The sequence below is a fragment of the Pelophylax lessonae genome (genome assembly GCF_965119305.1).
Source record: "Pelophylax lessonae genome assembly, chromosome: 13".
NCBI classification, from domain to species: domain Eukaryota; kingdom Metazoa; phylum Chordata; class Amphibia; order Anura; family Ranidae; genus Pelophylax; species Pelophylax lessonae.
In genome coordinates this window covers 11,236,945-11,258,794 of record NC_138780.1, presented here as the reverse complement: position 1 = coordinate 11,258,794, position 21,850 = coordinate 11,236,945, and the positions used below count along the sequence as shown (strand labels likewise).

At 43.9% G+C, this 21,850-nt stretch overlaps 1 protein-coding gene across 2 annotated transcripts in view; it reads right to left on the bottom strand.

Annotated features, from left to right (window-relative positions):
* TMOD4 (tropomodulin 4) overlaps positions 1–20,079 on the bottom strand; it is a 40,071-nt gene extending 19,992 nt beyond the window's left edge. The window contains exons 1-3 of one of the 2 annotated variants that reach the window (XM_082275330.1): positions 19,977–20,079; positions 5,904–6,062; positions 1,704–1,860 (exon numbers count right to left, since the gene is read on the bottom strand). In XM_082275330.1, the coding sequence (XP_082131456.1) occupies positions 1,704–1,860; positions 5,904–6,023 (277 nt within the window). In that variant the 5' untranslated portion in view covers positions 6,024–6,062; positions 19,977–20,079. Of the gene's footprint in view, positions 1–1,703; positions 1,861–5,903; positions 6,063–17,680; positions 17,821–19,976 lie in introns of those variants that run through there. The other variant, XM_082275329.1, reaches the window with a different exon arrangement.
* Between the last annotated feature and the right edge of the window lie 1,771 nt (positions 20,080–21,850).

The following is a 21,850-nucleotide window of genomic DNA, read 5'->3' as shown; positions in this document are numbered from 1 at the left end:
TATTAACATTCCCAATAATAATAAAAAAAAAAAAAAAAATCAAATGTTTTCATTATTTTAGGCCAATTTGTATTCTGCTACATATTTTTGGTAAAAAAAAAAAATAGAGTATTTTGATTGGTTTGTGCAAAAGTTATCGCGTCTACAAACTACGGGAAAGATTTATGTCATTTTTATTTATTTATTCTTTTACTAGTAATGGCGGCGATCAGTGATTTTTGGCGGGACTGCGACATTGCGGCGGACAGATCAGACACTAACACTTCTGCTACATATTTTTGGTTAAAAAAAAAAAAATTACCAATAAGCGTATTTTGATTGGTTTGCCCAAAAGTTATCACGTCTACAAACTAGGGGGGAAAGATTTATGTCATTTTTATTTATTTATTTTTTTTACTAGTAATGGCGGCGATCTGCGATTTTTAGCGGGACTGCGACATTGCGGCAGACAGATCGGACACTAACACTTCTGCTACATATTTTTGGTAAAAAAAAAAATCCCAATAAGCGTATTTTGATTGGTTTGCGCAAAAGTTATCGCGTCTACAAACTATGGGAAAGATTTATGTCAAGTAATAGCTGTGATCTGTGACATTGCGGCGGACAGATCGGACCCCTAACTGACATTTTTGACACTTTTGGGGGGGACCAGTGACATTACTACAGTGATCAGTGCTAAAAATATGCACTGTTACTGTACTAATGACACTGGCAGGGAAGGAGTTAACACTAGGGGCAATCAACTGGTTAAATGTGTCCCTAGGGGGTGTTTTCTAACTGTGGGAGGGATGGGCTTGCTGCATGAACACAGAGACCTGTGTTCCTAAATAAGTGGAACACAGGATCCCTGCGTTCATTATTGACAGAACAGTGATCTGCCGTGTTTACAATGGGGAGCGATGCCACCGGGCACCCGCGGCCACCGGACCCACTGATTGGCTTCCCTAATGACGAATGGGCATGTGCGCGGTCCCCCCGCGAGGCGGCGTACAGTTACGTGGTTACACCGGACAAAGCTGACCTGCTGCAGTAAAACTGCGGCGACGGGCGATAAGTGGTTAAAGTATAATATCAGGACCTGTACTGTGTGTGGAAGCAGCGGCCTCTCTACAGAGATCCAACACCAACCCCCCCCCCCCCCCCTGCTGAGTCAGAGCTAAAACTCTTCAATTGGTAAAACCTGTGCTTCCTGCTGATTGGAGAGCTCTAATAAGGGGTATGTCAGACCACTGCTGCTCCACACAATGCAAAAGGTGCTTCTCTGCAGCATGCTGGCAGGGGACGGGCTTTTCTACTCAGGCTGTGGCTTCTTTATAAAGAAAACCAACTGTGGGGAGCGATTGCAAGTTAATGTGTGTTGTCTTAAGGGCAGCCCATTGAAAAAATGAGCTGCCAATGAGCCACAGCATCCACGCGGTGGTGTAGCATATAACCTCCTCACAGTCTGCCAAACGCCCTCTGAAAAGCGACCCACCGCAGTTTGCTTTTCAGAGGGGGGGGGCAAGGGCTGCCATATATATATGAACAAGCTCTAAAACATTGCACACCTGGAATGCATTCATTTAAAGCGAAAGCTCAATTTGATTTTAAATAATAAAAAGAAAGATGGCCGTATTTGCAGCACTCTACTCTTCTACGGATCTTTTTAAAACAAAGGAACGTTCACCCGTTCCTGAGACCCATCCTAAATTCCAAAATGATACCTTTCTTTTCTCCTGTAAACGGCACAAGGTCTTCCCTCTCCTTGGCGTTGATGGCCTCCTGCTCCAGGTGCTGCATGAGCGCGTCTCGATCCAGCGGCCCAGTGGGGGTCTTCTTCGTTTGGTCTTTCTGACGCATTCCCGCCGGGAGCATGATGTTCTGAATAAGCAGAAAGAGAAAACTGTCAGACCTCCTTGACTGCAAGGGAAAATGGGGTTCTGGCCTACAGCAAATACTGACTTGGAAAAAAATGGCAGTTAGGATGTGAGTAAAAATGGCAGTTGGGATGTGAATAAAAATGGGAGTTGGATTCTGAGTAAAAATGGCAGTTGGGATCAGCTGTAAACTGACTATATACATTACAATCTGAATCGCCAGTTTACAGCTGATCTAACTCACAATGTAACTATACAATCTACATCAGACTTCTTTGTTTGGTCTCTCTGACGCATTCCCGCCTGGAGAATGAGGTTCTAAATGAGCAAGAAGAGAAAACTGTCAGACCTCCTTCCACTGCCAGGGAAAATAGGGTTCTGGCCTCCAGCAAATACTGGTTTGAAAAAAATGGCAGTTAGGATGTGAGTAAAAATGACAGTTGGGATGTGAATAAACATGGGAGTTGGAATCTGAGTAAAAATGGCAGTTGGGATGTAAGTAAAAATGGCAGCTTGGATCTGAGTAAAAACAGCAGTTGGGATCAGCTGTAAACTGGCTATATACATTACAATCTGAATCGTCAGTTTACAGCTGATCTGACTCACAATGTAACTATACAATCTACATCAGACTTCTTTGTTTGGTTTAGCTGACGCATTCCTGCCTGGAGAATGAGGTTCTAAATGAGCAAGAGGAGAAAATTGTCAGACCTCCTTCCACTGCCAGGCAAAATAGGGTTCTGGCCTCCAGCAAATACTGACTTGAAAAAAAATGGCAGTTGGGATGTGAGTAAAAATGGCAGTTGGGATGTGAGTAAAAATGGCAGTTGGGATGCGCTATAAACTGGCTATACGCATTACAATCTGAATTTCCAGTTTACAACTGATCTTATACTCGCAATGTAACTGTAGAATCTCCATCAGATCTACCAACAACGAAGGAAGGTGAGGGCCATTCCTATTGGATACCAAGACAATGGATTGTTTAGGAAAGCTCTCACACTAACAGTTTTGGTCAGTCTAAACACAATGATACAGAGATTGTACATTTAGATTGGGTTACACTTCATAGTTTATTTAAAGGCTAACTCCACTCAAAAACAATATTTCAGTGTTGGGTAGGTCTTGGAATGGTCAGCTGACCCACCAAATTCTCCTATCAGGCTCAAGTTTAAAAATTTCCCACGATAGTGTGTCTCTGCCCCTCCCCCTGTAATGATGTGGATGACTCTACGTTATTGAGATTCCATTAGGGTAGTATGACACCGGCATTTGTTTTTGTACAGGCTGCGGCAGGCGGGAGGTACAGAAAGTTCCGGTGGGGTTGTCCCAAGAAGTTCTCTGCTCTGAAAAGGTGATTTAGTTGGCAACAAACACACTGAAATATAAAATTTGGATGGAGTTGGCCTTAAAATGCGGCCACCTTTACTGAGCACAGAAAACTGAGGAGACCTTACACCAGAAAAGGAAAAATAAAATAAAAGGTTATAAAAATTAAAGTGTTCGTAAACCCAGGAGCCTGCATTCACTATATCTGGTCTCCCCAGGAGCCTGCATTCACTATATCTGGTCTCCCCAGGACTCTGCATTCACTATATCTGGTCTTCCCATGACTCTGCATTCACTATATCTGGTCTCCCCAGGACTCTGCACTCACTATATCTGGTCTCCCCAGGAGCCTGCATTTACTATGTCTGGTCTCCCCAGAAGCCTGCATTCACTATATCTGGTCTTCCCAGGACTCTGCATTCACTAAATCTGGTCTCCCTAGGACTCTGCATTCACTATATCTGGTCTTCCCATGACTCTGCATTCACTATATCTGGTCTCCCCAGGAGCCTGCATTTACAATATCCGGTCTCCCCAGGAGCCTGCATTCACTATATCTGGTCTCCTTAGGAGTCGGCATTCACTATATCTGGTCTCCCCAGGAGTCGGCAGTCACTATATCTGGTCTCCCACAGTACACGAAAATGCAATTAATTTAATAAATATAAACTGCTAAATACCTTTTCCCATCAGCGGTATATAGCAGTATTGTGACTTGTATCAGTTCCAAGTAAAGCTTGTAGGAGTTTTCATTCTCCCCTGAACATAGGTCAGAGCATAAAGCTAACATGTTTCGGTGGCTAATAACTACCCCATCAACGACCTAAATGTTGGCAGTGATTTAAAATAATACTAGACCGCAGTTGCATGATAGAATGATATGACAGACTGGCGACCCAGATCTCCCTGTCCTTCTATTATGCACAGGTTGTCCAGTTTTCTTTGGAATTGTTGCCAGTATTCGGGTCCTGATGAAGGGGGAGTTACGACCCCTGAAACATGATGGCTTTACCTACTGATGAAGAGGGAGTTATGAGTCCTCGAAATGTGTTAGCTTTATTTACTGATAAAGGGGAAGTTGTAAGCTACCGAAAAGTGTTTCTTTTATCTACTGATGAAGGGGGAGTTATGAGCTCCTGAAAAGTGTTGGCTTTACCTGCTGATGAAGGGGGAGATGTAAGCTACGGAAAAGTGTTTGTTTTATCTACTGTTTAAGAGGGATGTGTTAGCTACCAAAAGGTGTTTGTTATATCTACTGATGAAGGGGAAGTTATGAGCTCCTGAAAAGTGTTGGCTTTACCTACTGATGAAGGGGGAGTTATGACCCCTGAAACGTGATGGCTTTACCCTCTGATAAAGGGGGGTTTTGGGCCACCAAAACGTGATGGCTTTACCTACTGTTGAAGAGGGAGTTATGAGTCCTCGAAATGTGTTGGCTTTACCTACTGATGAAGGGGAAGTTGTAAGCTACCGAAAAGTGTTTCTTTTATCTACTGATGAAAGGGGAGTTATGAGCTCCTGAAAAATGTTGGCTTTACCTACTGATGAAGAGGGAGTTATGAGCTCCTGAAAAGTGTTGGCTTTACCTACTGATGAAGGGGGAGTTATGACCCCTGAAACGTGATGGCTTTACCCTCTGATAAAGGGAGGTTTTGAGCCACCGAAACGTGATGGCTTTACCTACTGTTCAAGAGGGAGTTATGAGTCCTCGAAATGTGTTGGCTTTACCTACTGATAAAGGGTAGTTGTAAACCCCCAAAATGTGTTGGCTTTACCTACTGATGAAGGGGAAGTTGTAAGCTACAGAAAAGTGTTTTTTTTATCTACTGATGAAGGGGGAGTTAAGAGCTCCTGAAAAGTGTTGGCTTTACCTACTAATGAAGGGGGAGTTATGACCCTTGAAAAGTGTTGGCTTTACCTACTGTTGAAGAGGGAGTTATGAGCCCTCGAAACCTACACTCTTTGGGAGCTCATAACTCCCCATTCACCAGTAGATAAAGCCAACACATTTCAGGGACGTATAACCCCCCTTTATCAGTAGGTAAAACCAACATGTTTTTGGGGCATGTAACTCCCTCTTCAACATTAGATAAAACAAACACTTCAACAGGCAGGCCGTGTTCTATGAGTCAGTTTAAGTGCAAAACCTCCAAGTTGGATTGGAACATGCATCTAATTTCATTGGATTAAGTAAAGTGCTGCCTACTACGGGGATTCCATGTCCAAGTGGCACTTGGTTCCCTGACATTAAAGCGGATTATAGACTCCAAACTACAGTGCCACCTACAGTCAGGTTTTGTTCACTTAAGCGTACACCCGTGTGAGGGCCATGTTTTGGCCAGCATGGGAAGCACAGGTGTTCCGTCCATCCCCATGGAATGCATGTCAATTGGCAGGATCACCAGATAAATTAAATAGAAAAAGCTTAAAAAAGTCAAAGGAATGCGGCCACCACATTCAAGGATTGGTAAACTGCAATATATTACTTTGTTCTTGGTTAGCTGGCTGGGGGGCACTTTGTGTCTCACCAGGAGCCAAAAGAAGTGGCACCGGAGGTCTGAGCTCAGCCATTTGAAACACCAACCTGTGAACCATCTGATCTGTAGCCACCCGGAACTGAAATATCAGATTTGGGTGGATAAAAAGTTCTGTAAAAAGTTGCAGGCCTTTCTATCATTACTGGGCAAGTAGTCTATTCAATATATGGGAGCTCCGTACCTCGGGGTCCATCTCCTGCAGCTCTAGGTCCAGCTGGGCCAGCTCCTCCTCGGACATCCCTCGCATGATCGCATCCTCGTCTATGTCCCGGTACTTCTCCAACTCCTTCTGGTAAGACATGGTGATGGTGGGGGAGGTAGGAGCACGTCTCAGCCCCTTCTGGAGAAGAGAAATACAATTCTTAAACTGGAGACAACAAAGAGGAACATCACATCCTGAGGCCAATAGAACGATTCATCATGAAAGATCAGGAGGTCAATCATCAGTATTAATTTAGAGCATTTGACACGTACATTGTAAGTAATCACCTTTATAGAGTCAAGGATGTCAGAATACGAATACACTGGGCCCGGGGCTGCCATTAGAAATCACTGGGCCCCGTACACCCAACCCCCACCCCATTACAAAATTTACAATTACTTTATATGAGTTGTCGGTACCTCGGGCCGAAGAAAGGGGGGGGTCGGGACTTTTAAGGCAAGTATCAATAGTCGTAGACAGTGAAAACAGAGTAAGTAAAAAATAATAATGACATTTAATTATTCAGGGTAAGTACAATTAAATGCATGAGTGATAGGGTTATAGACCCTAGTGAAGGTTGTGAGATAGTTAGAGGTTCTGTGACATGTGGTATTTAGTGACTTTAGAGTATATCTCTGTCATTCCATGCTGTTGTAGCTAGGATTTTCAGATCAGAGATGTCTCCTGCGTTCCTACGCGTTTCGGCCCTTATAGAGCCTTTTTCAAGGTTATCAGTCACCAATTTCCAATTTCTATGGATTTAATATAGATACGATCTTAAATCCATAGAAATTGGAAATTGGTGACTGATAACCTTGAAAAAGGCTCTATAAGGGCCGAAACGCGTAGGAACGCAGGAGACATCTCTGATCTGAAAATCCTAGCTACAACAGCATGGAATGACAGAGATATACTCTAAAGTCACTAAATACCACATGTCACAGAACCTCTAACTATCTCACAACCTTCACTAGGGTCTATAACCCTATCACTCATGCATTTAATTGTACTTACCCTGAATAATTAAATGTCATTATTATTTTTTACTTACTCTGTTTTCACTGTCTACGACTATTGATACTTGCCTTAAAAGTCCCGACCCCCCCCCCTTTCTTCGGCCCAAGGTACCGACAACTCATATAATTTCTACCAGGGACGACGGCAAACCCGACTAGACATAGCTTTATAGAGATCAAAAACATTTGTAAAATTTACAATTACAAAATTGCTTTGTGCGCGTGTCCAAATCATTTGGTGGAGGGAGGATTATGGTGTGGGGTTGTTTTTCAGGGGTTGGGGTTGGGCTTGGCCCCTAAAGCGTCAGCATACCAAGACGTTTTGGACATTTTCATGCTCCCAACTTTGTGGGAGGAGTTTGGAGATGGTCCCTTCCTGTTCCAACATGACTGCGCACCACTGCACAAAGCAAGGTCCATAAAGACATGGATGAGCGAGTTTAGGGTGGAGGAACTTGACTCAATATTGAACCATACGGAAAAAGACTGGGATGCCATTAAAGTTCATGTGTGTGTAAAGGATGGCGTCCCAATACTTTTGGCAGTATAGTGTATGCTTTAAATTGGTAGTTGTTTTCTCATTTTGTGTTTTTTGAAGGCCTGGCTCGCAGTCTCCACTCTAATTCATCCCAAAGGCAGTCTATTGGGTTGAGGTCAGGACTCTGTGCAGGACAGTCAAGTTCCTCCACCCCAAACTCACTCACCCATGTCTTTATGGACCTTGATTTGTGCACTGGTCCAAACCATTTGGTGGAGGGGGGGTTATGGTGTGAGGTTGTTTTTCAGGGGTTGGGCTTGGCCCCTTAGTTCCAGTGAAGGGAACTCTTAAGGCGTCGGAATACCAAGACATTTTGGACAATTTCATGCTCCCAACTTTGTGGGAAGAGTTTGGGGATGGCCCCTTCCTGTTCCATCATGACTGCACACCAGTGCACAAAGCAAGGTCCATAAAGACATGGATGAGCGAGTTTGGGGTGAAGGAACTTGCGAGCAAAGTTGGTAACATGATAATTGTCCAAAATGTCTTGGTATGCTGACGCCTTAGGAGTTCCCTTCACTGGAACTAAGGGGCCAAACCCAACCCCTGAAAAACAACCCCACACCATAATCCCCCCTCCACCAAATGATTTGGACCAGTGCACAAAGCAAGGTCCATAAATACATGGATGAGCGAGTTTGGGGTGGAGGAACATGGGAGTCCTGACCTAAACCCAATAGAACATCTTTGGGATGAATTAGAGCGGAGACTGTTAGCCAGGCCTTCTCGTCCACAACAGTGCCTGACCTCACAAATGCTTCTGGAAGAATGGTGAAACATTCCCATAGACACTCCTAAACCTTGTGGACAGCCTTCCCAGAAGAGTTGAAGCTGTTATAGCTGCAAAGGGTGGGCCAACCCAATATTGAACCCTACGGACTAAGACTGGGATGCCATTAAAGTTCATGTGTGTGTAAAGGCAGGCGTCCCAATACTGTTGACAATATAGTGTATCTGCTTTATAAATGTGATGGGGGTGATAGGGATGGAAGGTTGTTGGTTGGGATCCCTCCGGCTCTTATCACCTTGTGACACACATTTATAACTGACACTGACAGCCGGCAGCTATGGGACCTCCTCCCCCCACCCCTTCACTGCCACACAGCACACACATCTGTCCCTATATCTCTCTTTAGCACATAGCAATGTTTATACAGCATACCAACACTACTTCTCCATGTCATTCCACATTCTATCTGTGACCCCATTGGGGAGATTTTCCCTTACTTCCTGTCCCTGTGACACCTGTATATATAAAGGAAGGGGGACGTATGGCTATCAACAGGACAAGAACCGCTCTACTAAAATGTGTGTTATCTCTCTATGGACACATGTGACCCATCTTCGATTTTATCTTCTGGATGGACATACATTTCAGCATTTATTTATATTGTGACATAATTGTATCAAATTTATATATTCAGTATATATATATATATATATATATATATATATATATATATAAAAGAAATGGAAACAACCAATCCTAAAAGCCCTTTACAATGAGGTGTTTCTAAACCACCCATAAAACGCTTTTGCAGCGGGGTGGGGCACTGGCGGGGCGGTGAAAAAAAATCCTGCAAGCAGCATCTTTGGAGCGCTCAAACTGCCTCAAAAGCATCTATAAAGCGCTTCTTGAAGCATTCATTTCAATGAAGAGGGGTGTTTTTGAGGTGCTTTTTTTAGGGGTCTAAGACCCCTTTCACACTGAGGCGCTTTCACGTTAAAAAAAGAGCCTGGTGTTATCGCTCTCACTCTCATACTGGTCACTGGAAGTTCAACATGGCACCTCATGGCAAAGAACTCTCTGAGGATCTGAAAAAAAGAATTGTTGCTCTACATAAAGATGGCCTAGGCTATAAGAAGATTGCCAAGACCCTGAAACTGAGCTGCAGCACGGTGGCCAAGACCATACAGCGGTGTAACAGGACAGGTTCCACTCAGAACAGGCCTCGCCATGGTCCACCAAAGAAGTTAAGTTACACGTGCTCAGCGTCATATCCAGAGGTTGTCTTTGGGAAATAGACGTATGAGTGCTGCCAGCATTGCTGCAGAGGTTGAAGGGGGGGAGGGTCAGGTTGTCAGTGCTCAGACCATACGCCGCACACTGCATCAAATTGGTCTGCATGGCTGTCGTCCCAGAAGGAAGCCTCTTCTAAAGATGATGCACAAGAAAGCCTGCAAACAGTTTGCTGAAGACAAGCAGTCTAAGGACATGGATTACTGGAACCATCTCCTGTGCTCTGATGAGACCAAGATAAACTTATTTGGTTCAGATGGTGTCAGGCGTGTGTGGGGGCAACCAGGTGAGGAGTACAAAGACAAGTGTGTCTTCCTACAGTCAGGCATGGTGGTGGGAGTGTCATGGTCTGGGGCTGCATGAGTGCTGCCGGCACTGGGGAGCTACAGTTCATTGAGGGAACCATGAATGCCAACATGTACTGTGACATACTGAAGCAGAGCATGATCCCCTCCCTTCAGAGACTGGGCTGCAGGGCAGTATTCCAACATAACGACCCCAAACACCTCCAAGATGACCACTGCCTTGCTAAAGAAGCTGAGGGTAAAGGTGATGGACTGGCCAAGCGTCTCCAGACCTAAACCCTATTGAGCATCTGTGGGGCATCCTCAAACGGAAGGTGGGGGAGCGCAAGGTCTCTAACATCCACCAGCTCCGTGATGTCATCATGGAGGAGGGGAAGAGGACTCCAGTGACAACCTGTGAAGCTCTGGTGAACTCCATGCCCAAGAGGGTTAAGGCAGTGCTGGAAAATAATGGCGGCCACACAAAATATTGACACTTTGGGCCCAATTTGGACATTGTCACTTAGGGGTGTACTCACTTTTGTTGCCAGTGGTTTAGACATTAATGGCTGTGTGTTGAGTTATTTTGAGGGGACAGCAAATTTACACTGTTATACAAGCTGTACACTCACTACTTTACATTGTAGCAAAGTGTCATTTCTTCAGTGTTGTCACATGAAAAGATAGAATAAAATATTTACAAACACCTTTAAAAAAAAAAAAAAAAATATATATATATATATATACATATTTACAAAAATGGGAGGGGTGTACTGACTTTTGTGAGATACTGTATATACATGATACTGCACTTCTGGGTAGGGGACGTGAATGCGCGCCGGTGGTGGCTCGCTTCCAATCACACACAGCGGGAGCCCAGCGGCGGCTACTGCAGACTTGATGCCCGCCGATCATCGTGCAGAGAGGGAGAACGGCGGTCTGCTTATGTAAAGAAGGCCAATCACCATTCTGACAGGAGGGAAGGCATGGATCCTGTGTTCCTGAAAATCAGGGACATGGATCACTGCCTTCCCATAGTAAAAGCACCTCCCCCCACAGTAAGAAAACACTGGCTAGGCACACCAGTTAAGCCCCTGATGTTAACCCCTTCCCTGCCAGTGTCATTATTACAGTAACAGTGCATATTTTTAGCACTGATTACTGTAGTAATGTCACTGGTACCCCCAAAAGTGTCAAAAATGTCAGTTAGGGGTCCAATCTGTCCACTGCAATGTCGCAGTCCCGCTAAAAATCGTAAAAATCGCAGATCGCCGCCATTACCAGTAATAAATAAATGAAAGAAGCCTCATTCCCATGCCAGGTAGAATTAGAGGGACGGTTCACCTTCTGTCCGATCGCCTTCCCTTCCATCCTCCACTTACCCAGAATGCCGTTCTCTACTCGAGGATCGCGCAGAAGCCGGTGAAGAAAACCGTATGAAAAGAAGTCATACTTTCCAGGATCAACGTTGTCTCCGCCCCCCAGCATGAAAATACGAAGATCTGACTCAGCGAGAGCCGGGGAGATCACTATCTACACACAGCTATCCAATACCGACAAGAGGCCACACCCCCTCCCACAGACCACACCCCCCTCCCACAGAGATACAATGTAACTCATTTACTGTACTATGCTAACATAGGAGTATATAATACAGAATAAGGACAGATACCGAGAATTACACCCAGTTTACAGGACAAGAGAAGTAGTACTGTGCAGAGTCCATACATACAGAATAAGAACAGATACTGAGAATTACACCCAGCATACAGGACAAGAGAAGTGGTACTGTGCAGAGTCCATACATACAGAATAAGAACAGATACCGAGAATTATGCCCGGCATACAGGACAAGAGAAGTAGTACTGTGCAGAGTCCATACATACAGAATAAGAACAGATACCGAGAATTACACCCGGCATACAGGACAAGAGAAGTAGTACTGTGCAGAGTCCATACATACAGAATAAGAACAGATACCGAGAATTACACCCGGCATACAGGACAAGAGAAGTAGTACTGTGCAGAGTCCATACATACAGAATAAGAACAGATACCGAGAATTATGCCCGGCATACAGGACAAGAGAAGTAGTACTGTGCAGAGTCCATACATACAGAATAAGAACAGATACTGAGAATTACACCCGGCATACAGGACAGGAGAAGTAGTACTGTGCAGAGTCCATACATACAGAATAAGAACAGATACTGAGAATTACACCCGGCATACAGGACAAGAGAAGTGGTACTGTGCAGAGTCCATACATACAGAATAAGAACAGATACTGAGAATTACACCCAGCATACAGGACAAGAGAAGTAGTACTGTGCAGAGTCCATACATACAGAATAAGAACAGATACCGAGAATTACACATGTGCTCAGTACCACTCCCCATAGATCCCCCAGATGGGGGGGTGCAGTACTATACTGACCATGTGGGGTTCTCTCCAGGCAGAGGTGATGGGCGGGGTTATCGGGGGATCAGGGAATTATCCGTCCTCCATGGACAGTCAGAGTCGGGGATTATTCCCTTATCTCTGCACCACTGAGCTTCCAAAGACTTCACCCGGAAGCCTCATTAACCTCTCCGACTCCGACTGACCAACCCCCACCCCATTCTGTACCCACTTACTGTGCTACCAGGGACTCTGTCTCCTGTACAATGTATGAGAATTCAGCAGCTGCGCCCCCTAATGGCTATTTGCATCAGACAATGCAAGCGGCTTCCTTGCTGAATGACCGCTACAGGAGATGGTCAGAGACTGCAGACATACTACAGGAGATGGTCAGAGACTGCAGACATACTACAGGAGATGGTCAGAGACTGCAGACATACTACAGGAGATGGTTAGAGACTGCAGACACACTACAGGAGATGGTCAGAGACTGCAGACACACTACAGGAGATGGTCAGAGACTGCAGACATACTACAGGAGATGGTCAGAGACTGCAGACACACTACAGGAGATGGTCAGAGACTGCAGACATACTACAGGAGATGGGCAGAGACTGCGGACATACTACAGGGGATGGTCAGAGACTGCAGACATACTACAGGTGATGGTCAGAGACTGCAGACATAGTACAGGAGATGGTCAGAGACTGGAGACAGACTACAGGAGATGGTCAGAGACTGCAGACATACTACAGGAGATGGTCAGAGACTGCGGACATACTACAGGGGATGGTCAGAGACTGCAGGCAGACTACAGGAGATGGTCAGAGATTGCAGACAGACTACAGGGGATGGTCAGAGACTGGAGACATAGTACAGGGGATGGTCAGAGACTGCAGGCAGACTACAGGAGATGGTCAGAGACTGCAGACAGACTACAGGAGATGGTCAGAGACTGCAGACAGACTACAGGAGATGGTCAGAGACTGCAGACATACTACAGGGGATGGTCAGAGACTGCAGGCAGACTACAGGAGATGGTCAGAGACTGCAGACAGACTACAGGAGATGGTCAGAGACTGCAGACACACTACAGGAGATGGTCAGAGACTGCAGACACACTACAGGAGATGGTCAGAGACTGCAGACATACTACAGGAGATGGGCAGAGACTGCGGACATACTACAGGGGATGGTCAGAGACTGCAGACATACTACAGGTGATGGTCAGAGACTGCAGACATAGTACAGGAGATGGTCAGAGACTGGAGACAGACTACAGGAGATGGTCAGAGACTGCAGACATACTACAGGAGATGGTCAGAGACTGCGGACATACTACAGGGGATGGTCAGAGACTGGAGACATAGTACAGGAGATGGTCAGAGACTGCAGGCAGACTACAGGAGATGGTCAGAGACTGCAGACAGACTACAGGAGATGGTCAGAGACTGGAGACATAGTACAGGGGATGGTCAGAGACTGCAGGCAGACTACAGGAGATGGTCAGAGACTGCAGACAGACTACAGGAGATGGTCAGAGATTGCAGACAGACTACAGGAGATAGTCAGAGACTGGAAACATGTTACTCAAGACTGCTAGAGGTCACTCTTTCTACAGTTCCGTTTACAGCCAATTCTCCCACATGAGTGCCCCCAATGTCTCCATAAAAATTACTGATTTATTAAAATAAAATGACTCATCATTATCATCATCATCTTATCATATTTTTATGATTATCATATTTTCATCACCATAATCATATAATCACAATCACTACCATCATCATCATCTTTATTCCATCATCCTCATTATCATATTATCATCTCCGCCATCATCATTATCATACTACCATTATTATCATTGTCACATCATCATATCATCATCATAATACCATCATCTTCATTATCCCATCATCTTCATTATCCTATCATCCTCATCATCTTCATTATCCCATCATCTTCATTATCCTATCATCCTCATCATCTTCATTATCCCATCATCCTCGTCATCATCATATCATCATTATCTCATCATCCTCATTATCATGTTATTATCATTGTCACCATTCAATCATCATCCCCATCATCATTATCGTCACCACCATCAACATTATCATATCATCATCCCCACCATCATTAGTATATTACCATCATCACCACCATCATCTTTATTATCCCATCATCATCCCATCATCATTATACCAACATTATCATAATCATCATCACCACCATCATCATTATCATACCATCTTCATATAATCATCATGACCATCAGGAACATCATCATCACCATCATTAGCACCATATCATCATCATCACCATAATATTTTCATCATTACCATATTTTCACCGTCACTTCCATCATCATCGCTGTTATCATACCGTCTTTATCCTATTATCCTCATAATCATTATATTATCATCATTATTATCCTATCATCATAATCCCATCATCATCATCATATCATCATTATATCATCATTATCCCATCATCATATCATCATTATCCCATCATCATTATCCCATCATCATCATCATATCATCATTATCCCATCATCATGTCATCATTATCCCATCATCCTCATCATATCATCATTATCTTATCGTCATCATCATATCATCATTATCCCATCATCCTCATCATACCATTATCATCACCACCAACATCCTTATTATACCATCATCATCATACTGTATAATCATCATTGACATATTATCTTCTCATCATCATCGCCAACTATATCATTATCATCATCATCATCCCATCTTCATTATCATACCATCATCATCATCTCATCTTCATCTCATCATCATCATCATAATATCATCTCATCTTCATATCATCATCATAATATAATCTCATCTCCATATCATCATCATCATCATCATAATATGATCATCATCTCATCTTCAAATCATCATCACCACTATCATCATCCCATCTTCGTATCATCATCATAATCATCATCATTATGACTTTCCTCAGTAAGATCCATTAGAAAACATTCAGAGTATAAAATACATAAAAGATTGATGGGTGATAATCTGATTACTCAGCAGAATCCGTTCTTAAAGAAAAAGTTGCGTTCACTCTGCCAGAGTCGGCTTTTATGTAGGGTAAGTTATGGGGTCCCCCTATCCCGGGCACCTGTGATAATGTACAGTGTGACATGTCAAGAATGTCTTCATACAGATGGGGGAAGTCACTGATAGGTCCACCGATGGCCGCCCCCGCCCCCCCTGTATAATAAGCCCCCCATGCATGCGTTGCTCCTCCTCACCACATCCAGAATATTTTTGTTTTGTGGACCTCCAGGCCGGTAACAACCCCCCCCCCCCATACATTATATATATATATAAACAGCCACCTGTTCCTCAGCAGGGGCCCCAGGGGCGGCGTTAAAAATAATCCAGCAAGACCCTTAAAGCTCTAAGACAACACAGAGGATGGCGGGGGATAGCGATGCCCATCCCCCGGGAATCATTACAAAAAGCCGTTCTGTACGCCGGGATTTACACCAATTGTGTCACCGCGGGAAGCGTCTGTTCTGCTGGAGGTTTACCAGGAGAAAACCCAAAGGGGGGGGGGGGGGGGAGGGGGGAGTTAGAACCCCTATCAGGTGTTTTTTTTTTTTTTTTTCAGCCATCTGTGTCCCATTGGGAAGACTTCCCTTCACTTCCTGTCCCAGAGATGCAACAGGAAGTGAAAGGATACATGTGGGAGTTCCCCTCTTAGAGTCCGTTCCCACCAGCAGCATGCTGGAAAAAATACACCTTTTTTAAATAAAAAATAAGAATACAGTAAAGTTAGCCCAATTTTCCATAATGTGAAAGATAATGTTACGCCGAATAAATAGATACCCAACATGTTATGCTTCAAATTTGCGCACGCTCAAGGAATGGCGACAAACATTGGTACTTAAAAATCTCCATAGGCGACGTTTTAAAAATTTCTACAGGTTACCAGTTTAGAGATACAGAGGAGGTCTAGGGCTAGAATTATTGCTCTCGCGCTACCGGTCGCGGCGATACCTCACATGTGTGGTTTGAACACCGTTTACATATGTGGGCAGGACTTGCGTATGCGTTCGCTTCTGCGCACGAGCTAACAGGGACAGGGCGCTTTATTTTATTTTTTCCTATTTATTTTATCTTTTTTTTTTTACACTGTCCCTTTAAAAAAAAAAATATTTTGATCACTTTTATTCCTATTACAAGGAATGTAAACATCCCTTGTAATAGAAATAAGCAGGAAGTGACGTATGATGTCGCTCCGGTCCTCCAAGGCCATAGAGTGGAGTGGGGGTCAGCTTTCCCTCACTCGTCTTCCTGCCTAGGAGGGGAGAGGACCTGGTCGTTTTCCCCACTTACTGGAGCCATTGGTAGAAAACGACCAGGAAGCGATGGGAGGGGGGCACCTCTTCCGCCGCCCATAAGGGGGATCTCGCGGCGAATCCACTGCTGGGACCACCTTTACATTAAAGCAGACCGCCCGCTGTTTAAAAAAAAATACTGGGTTTATGGCCGCTATCTGCTGCCATAACCCCGGTATTTAACGTACCGACGTATATATATATATATATATATATACAGTGGGCGGTCCGGAAGTGGTTAAAGAGGACTGGTCAGAGGAATAAATTCCTGACATCACCAATGTACAGTAACCGTTTTAAGGGGCCCACTCACACCAAGGAGCTGCGACCAAGCGCCTGCTTTTTTTGCGCATTCCCACGCTTTACGTTTTTAGGGCAGCCCATTCATTTTAATGAGTGAAAAAAGGATGTTGACGCGATTTTTAAAAGTGTGCTGCACTAAAATGGGAGAGGTCCCAGGTTTAAATCCCGGACGAGCCCCCCCCCCCCTCAAAAAGTATAAAAAGCACGCTTCTGCGGCATAATGCGCTTCAGCAGGCAAGAACGCACGCGTGCTTGCTAGATGCGTGGGGGTGCCCTTTAAAAAAAAAAAGGGCAGCGTGTTTATGCGCGGTGCGGGAAAACGTGTGATTGTGCACACGTTCCCGCACCTGGCGTGAAAGAGCTCTAAATTCTCGTTCACGCTGGTGCAATTTTTAATGCGATTTGACAGTTCCAAATTGCAGGACAAGTTGCACCCTATTGCTGGCAATAGAACTGTTCATAATGCCGTGACTCATGTCGCTGCGATTATGCAAAAGGTTCCTGCACTTTTTAACGATGTCATTGCAACCTGCATAGACTACGGTTTAATGAAGTCGCAAGTCGCAATGAAATCACACTGATCTGCGGCTTTGAAATCACATTGAAGTAGCACCAGTGTGAACCAGGACTTAAGCTCCATTAATACTTGTGCTACTTGCCATGCGACTTTGGACAATAAAGTCGCATCCCATCTTTTTTTCAATGACAACTGTCGCAATGACTTGAAAAAGGTTCCAGCTCTACTTTGGTCCAACTTTCATGCGACTTGAGTGCCATAGACTGCAATATAAACCCTCAAAAGTCGCACGAAAGTCTCACCTGAATGTTGTACATGCGACAGTTGTGCAACAGTTGTCCATTATCATTGGTCAAAGCCAAAGTCGCAACATTGTACCTTTGCCTAGGCTGAGATGATGTCATCGGTTTGCTGCAAGAAGGCGGAAGCATTTCCTCAGTCTCCCCTCCCCTCAGTGATCAGGCTGCAAAATTATAACTTTGAGATGATGTCATCTGTCTTCTGCAGGAAGGGAGAAGCATTTCCTCAATCCCCCCCTCCCTCAGTAATCAGACTGCAACATTGTAACTTTGAGATGATGTCATCTGTCTTCTGCAGGAAGGGAGAAGCATTTCCTCAATCCCCCCCTCCCTCAGTAATCAGACTGCAACATTGTAACTTTGAGATGATGTCATCTCTCTTCTGCAGGAAGGGGGAAGCATTTCCTCAATCCCCCCCTCCCTCAGTAATCAGACTGCAACATTGTAACCTTGCCTAAGCTGAGATGATGTCATCAGTCTGCTGCGGGAAGGGGGAAGCATTTCCTCAGTCTACCCTCCTCACAGTGATCAGACTGCAACATTGTAACTTTGCCTTTGCTCAGATGATGTCATCGGTCTGCTGCAGGAAGGGGGAAGCATTTCTCAGTCTCCATCCCTTCAGTGATCAGACTGTAACATTGTAACTTTGCCTAGGCTGAGATGATGTCATCCGTCTGCTGCAGGAAGGCGGAAGCATTTCCTCAGTCTCCCCTCTCTTCAGTGATCAGACTGCAACATTGTAACTTTGCCTAGGCTGAGATGATGACATTGGTCTTGCTGCAGGAAGGGGAAAGCATTGCCCTAGTCTCCCCCCTCTCCCAGGATATGTTGCCTCTTCACCCCATTTTAATAACCCATTTTTGATAATTATCATGTTAATGAGGATGGGGGAAGGGAGAAACAGGGGAAGGTAAAATATAAGGGGATTAAAAACCTACTGCTGTAAGAACTCTGGCGCCCTCACACCTTTCCTCTACTTCCAGCAATAAAAAATAAAAGATATGAATAAATAAAATAACATAAAATAAAAGAAATGTATGAATAAACAAAATAAAATAACAAAATAAGATAAAAATATGAATAAAAAAAGTAAATTAAATAAATTAAAATACATGTATTAATAAATAAAATAAAATAAGTATGTGAAAAAATAAAATAAGATAAAAATTTTCATAAATAAAATAAATAACAAAATAAGAATAAAAAATAAAATGAAATAAAATAAAATACATGTATTAATAAATAAAATAAAATAAGTATATGAAAAAAGAAAAAAAGAAAAAAATTTGAATAAATAAAATAAATACGCGAATAAACAAAATAAATACATATATAAATAAATAAAATAAATATATGAACAAATAAAATAAAATAAATATATGAGTAAATAAAAAAATAAAATAAAAATAAAAACCTCTCAGTGGTTCTAACCTTTCCCTGTTCCATCCAAAACTAAAATTAAAAATGTCTGAGCTTCAACATAAAAAAAAAATGAAATTGAATAAATAAAATAAATACAGGAATAAACAAAATAAATACATATATAAATAAATAAAATAAAATAAATATATGAACAAATTAAATAAAATAAATATGAGTAAAAAAAAAAAAAATAATAAAAATAAAAACCTCTCAGTGGTTCTAACCTTTCCCTGTTCTATCCAAAACTAAAATTAAAAATGTCTGCGCTTCAACGTAAAAAAAAAAATGAAATTGAATAATTTTGGGTGGACTGGCCAGTACAAAATCCAAACTGCATTACTTCAGTATGCGAACCGACAAGCTAAGTGAGTACATTGAAGGCAGATTGCAAGCTCTTGGGTCCATTTCAATTTCACAGCTTTATAAATACCCGGAGTGGGTATTAAAAATAAAGTTTCCTTCGATCTCCGGCCTGCACACGTGAAGGCACTCTCCGATATGGTGCTGAACTCTCCGTGTCCCCTGAACTGGGTTATTCCTGGCACCAGACCCCCTCCTCCTATTGGGTTACCAGCTGTACGCTCCACCACAAATTATATTTGTATCTCCCGAAATTTTCCCAAAAATTCACAGAACTACTCCCAATATTTAAAGAACGATCTCTAACCGGATGCAGTTGCAGCGTTTGGCCCCCGGCTTCCATATAAAGAAGTGCAATTAAAGATATCAATATACAAACTGCTAAAAATAAAATAATAATCGTTATATCCATAATTCAGCAGATTGATTTATTATCAAATGGATGCGAGGGATACAAAGTAACAAATGGGGTACATTTTGGTGGTAATAATGTATGGGGCTGGAGAAGGGTGCTTACCTTGTACTGTGCCTGCCTGCTGAGTGAGGGATCTGGGTGGCAAGGGGATACTTCAGCGAGGGGTGTGACTGGCTGTCAGTGGCATGCAGCTGGTGCACAGATCAACCCCCCCCCCCCCCCCTCCTGTAGACACCTAGTGGACAGTTAGTAGAACTGCATGCTGAATTGTCCATCACCTGTTCAAAAAAGTCATTAGAGCACGTGTTTTGGTCTGGGAGTTAAAGAGACCTTGTCCCAAGACCGAGCATTCCACCAACAAGCTTCACATAAGGTTATATGTGCATTTTAAGCTGGAATCCAGATTATGTTCTTCCCTTTTACTGCTTTCTTAGGATAGCTATTAGGTGACACCTATATGACCCATATAAGTGCAGCGGCTGCACGGACACAGATTATTGTTTTTTTTTTTTTTTTTTTTTTTGCGCTCTGCAGTGCAGTTTTCACACTCAAAACCAAACACCAAACCAAACAAAAAAAAAAGTGAGCACTTAAAAAGTGCACTAGGTGTACAAATGGTCCTCCTTCGAAGAGAAAGGATCCTAATCCCAATCCCCCTGGACGTAAGGCTCCTGACAGGGACTGGGGTACTCATGGGCCATCTAGCCGAAACCAGGGGGTCCCCTTTCTTCAGGAGCTTACCCAAGTTCAAGTTGGGGCTCCAGAACACCAGAGATCACCACGATCACCTTAATTCCTGATCCTTCATACCTCAGATCACCCTAGTTCCTCCACATTCATACCGGAGGTCACCTCAATTCCTGCACCTTCACATCTCGGATTACCACAATTCCCGAACCTTCATACCTTAGATCACCCCAGTTCTTGCACCATCAGATAAGCCCAATTCCTGCACCTTCACCCCTCAGATCACCCAAATTCCTGCATTTTTACCCCTCAGATCACCCCATTTCATGGACCTTCACCCATCAGATCACTCCAAGTATTTCACATCTCAGATCACCCCAATTCCTGCACCATCAGATCACCCCAATTCCTGCAACTTTACCCCTCAGATTACCCCAATTCCTGCAACTTTACCCCTCAGATCACCCCAATTCCTGCAACTTCACCCCTCAGATCACCCCAATTCCTGCATTTTTACCCCTCAGAACACCCCATTTCATGAACCTTCACCCATCAGATCACTCCAAGTATTTCACATCTCAGATCACCCCAATTCCTGCACCATCAGATAAGCCCAATTCCTGCGCCTTTACCCCTCAGATCACCCCAATTCCTGCAACTTTACCCCTCAGATTACCCCAATTCCTGCAACTTCACCCCTCAGATCACCCCAATTCCTGCACCTTCACATCTTAGATCACCCCACTTCCTGCACTTTCACCCCTCAGATCACCATAATTCCTGCATTTTTACCCCTCAGATCACCCCATTTCATGGACCTTCACCCATCAGATCACTCCAAGTATTTCACATCTCAGATCACCCCAATTCCTGCACCTTTACCCCTCAGATCACTCCAAATACTTTACCCCTCAGATCACCCCAATCAATGGACCTTCACCCATCAGATCACTCCAAATATTTCACCTTCACACCTCAGATCACTCCTATTCCTGGACCTTCACCCATCAGATCTCCCCAATTCCTGCACCTTCACCCATCAGATCACACCTTCACCCATCAGATCACTCCAATTATTTCACCTTCACCCCTCAGATCACCCCAATTCCTTCACTCCTCAGATCACCCCAATTCATGGACCATCACCCATAAGATCACTCCAATTATTTCACCTTCACATCTCAGATCACCCCACAGGGTGAGTGAGCCAGCAACTGGGGGGCTATGGTGTGCGGTGCGGGCTGGAGCTGGCGTGGTCAGGTCCGTCTGCCGCCCCCCCCCCCCCCCCA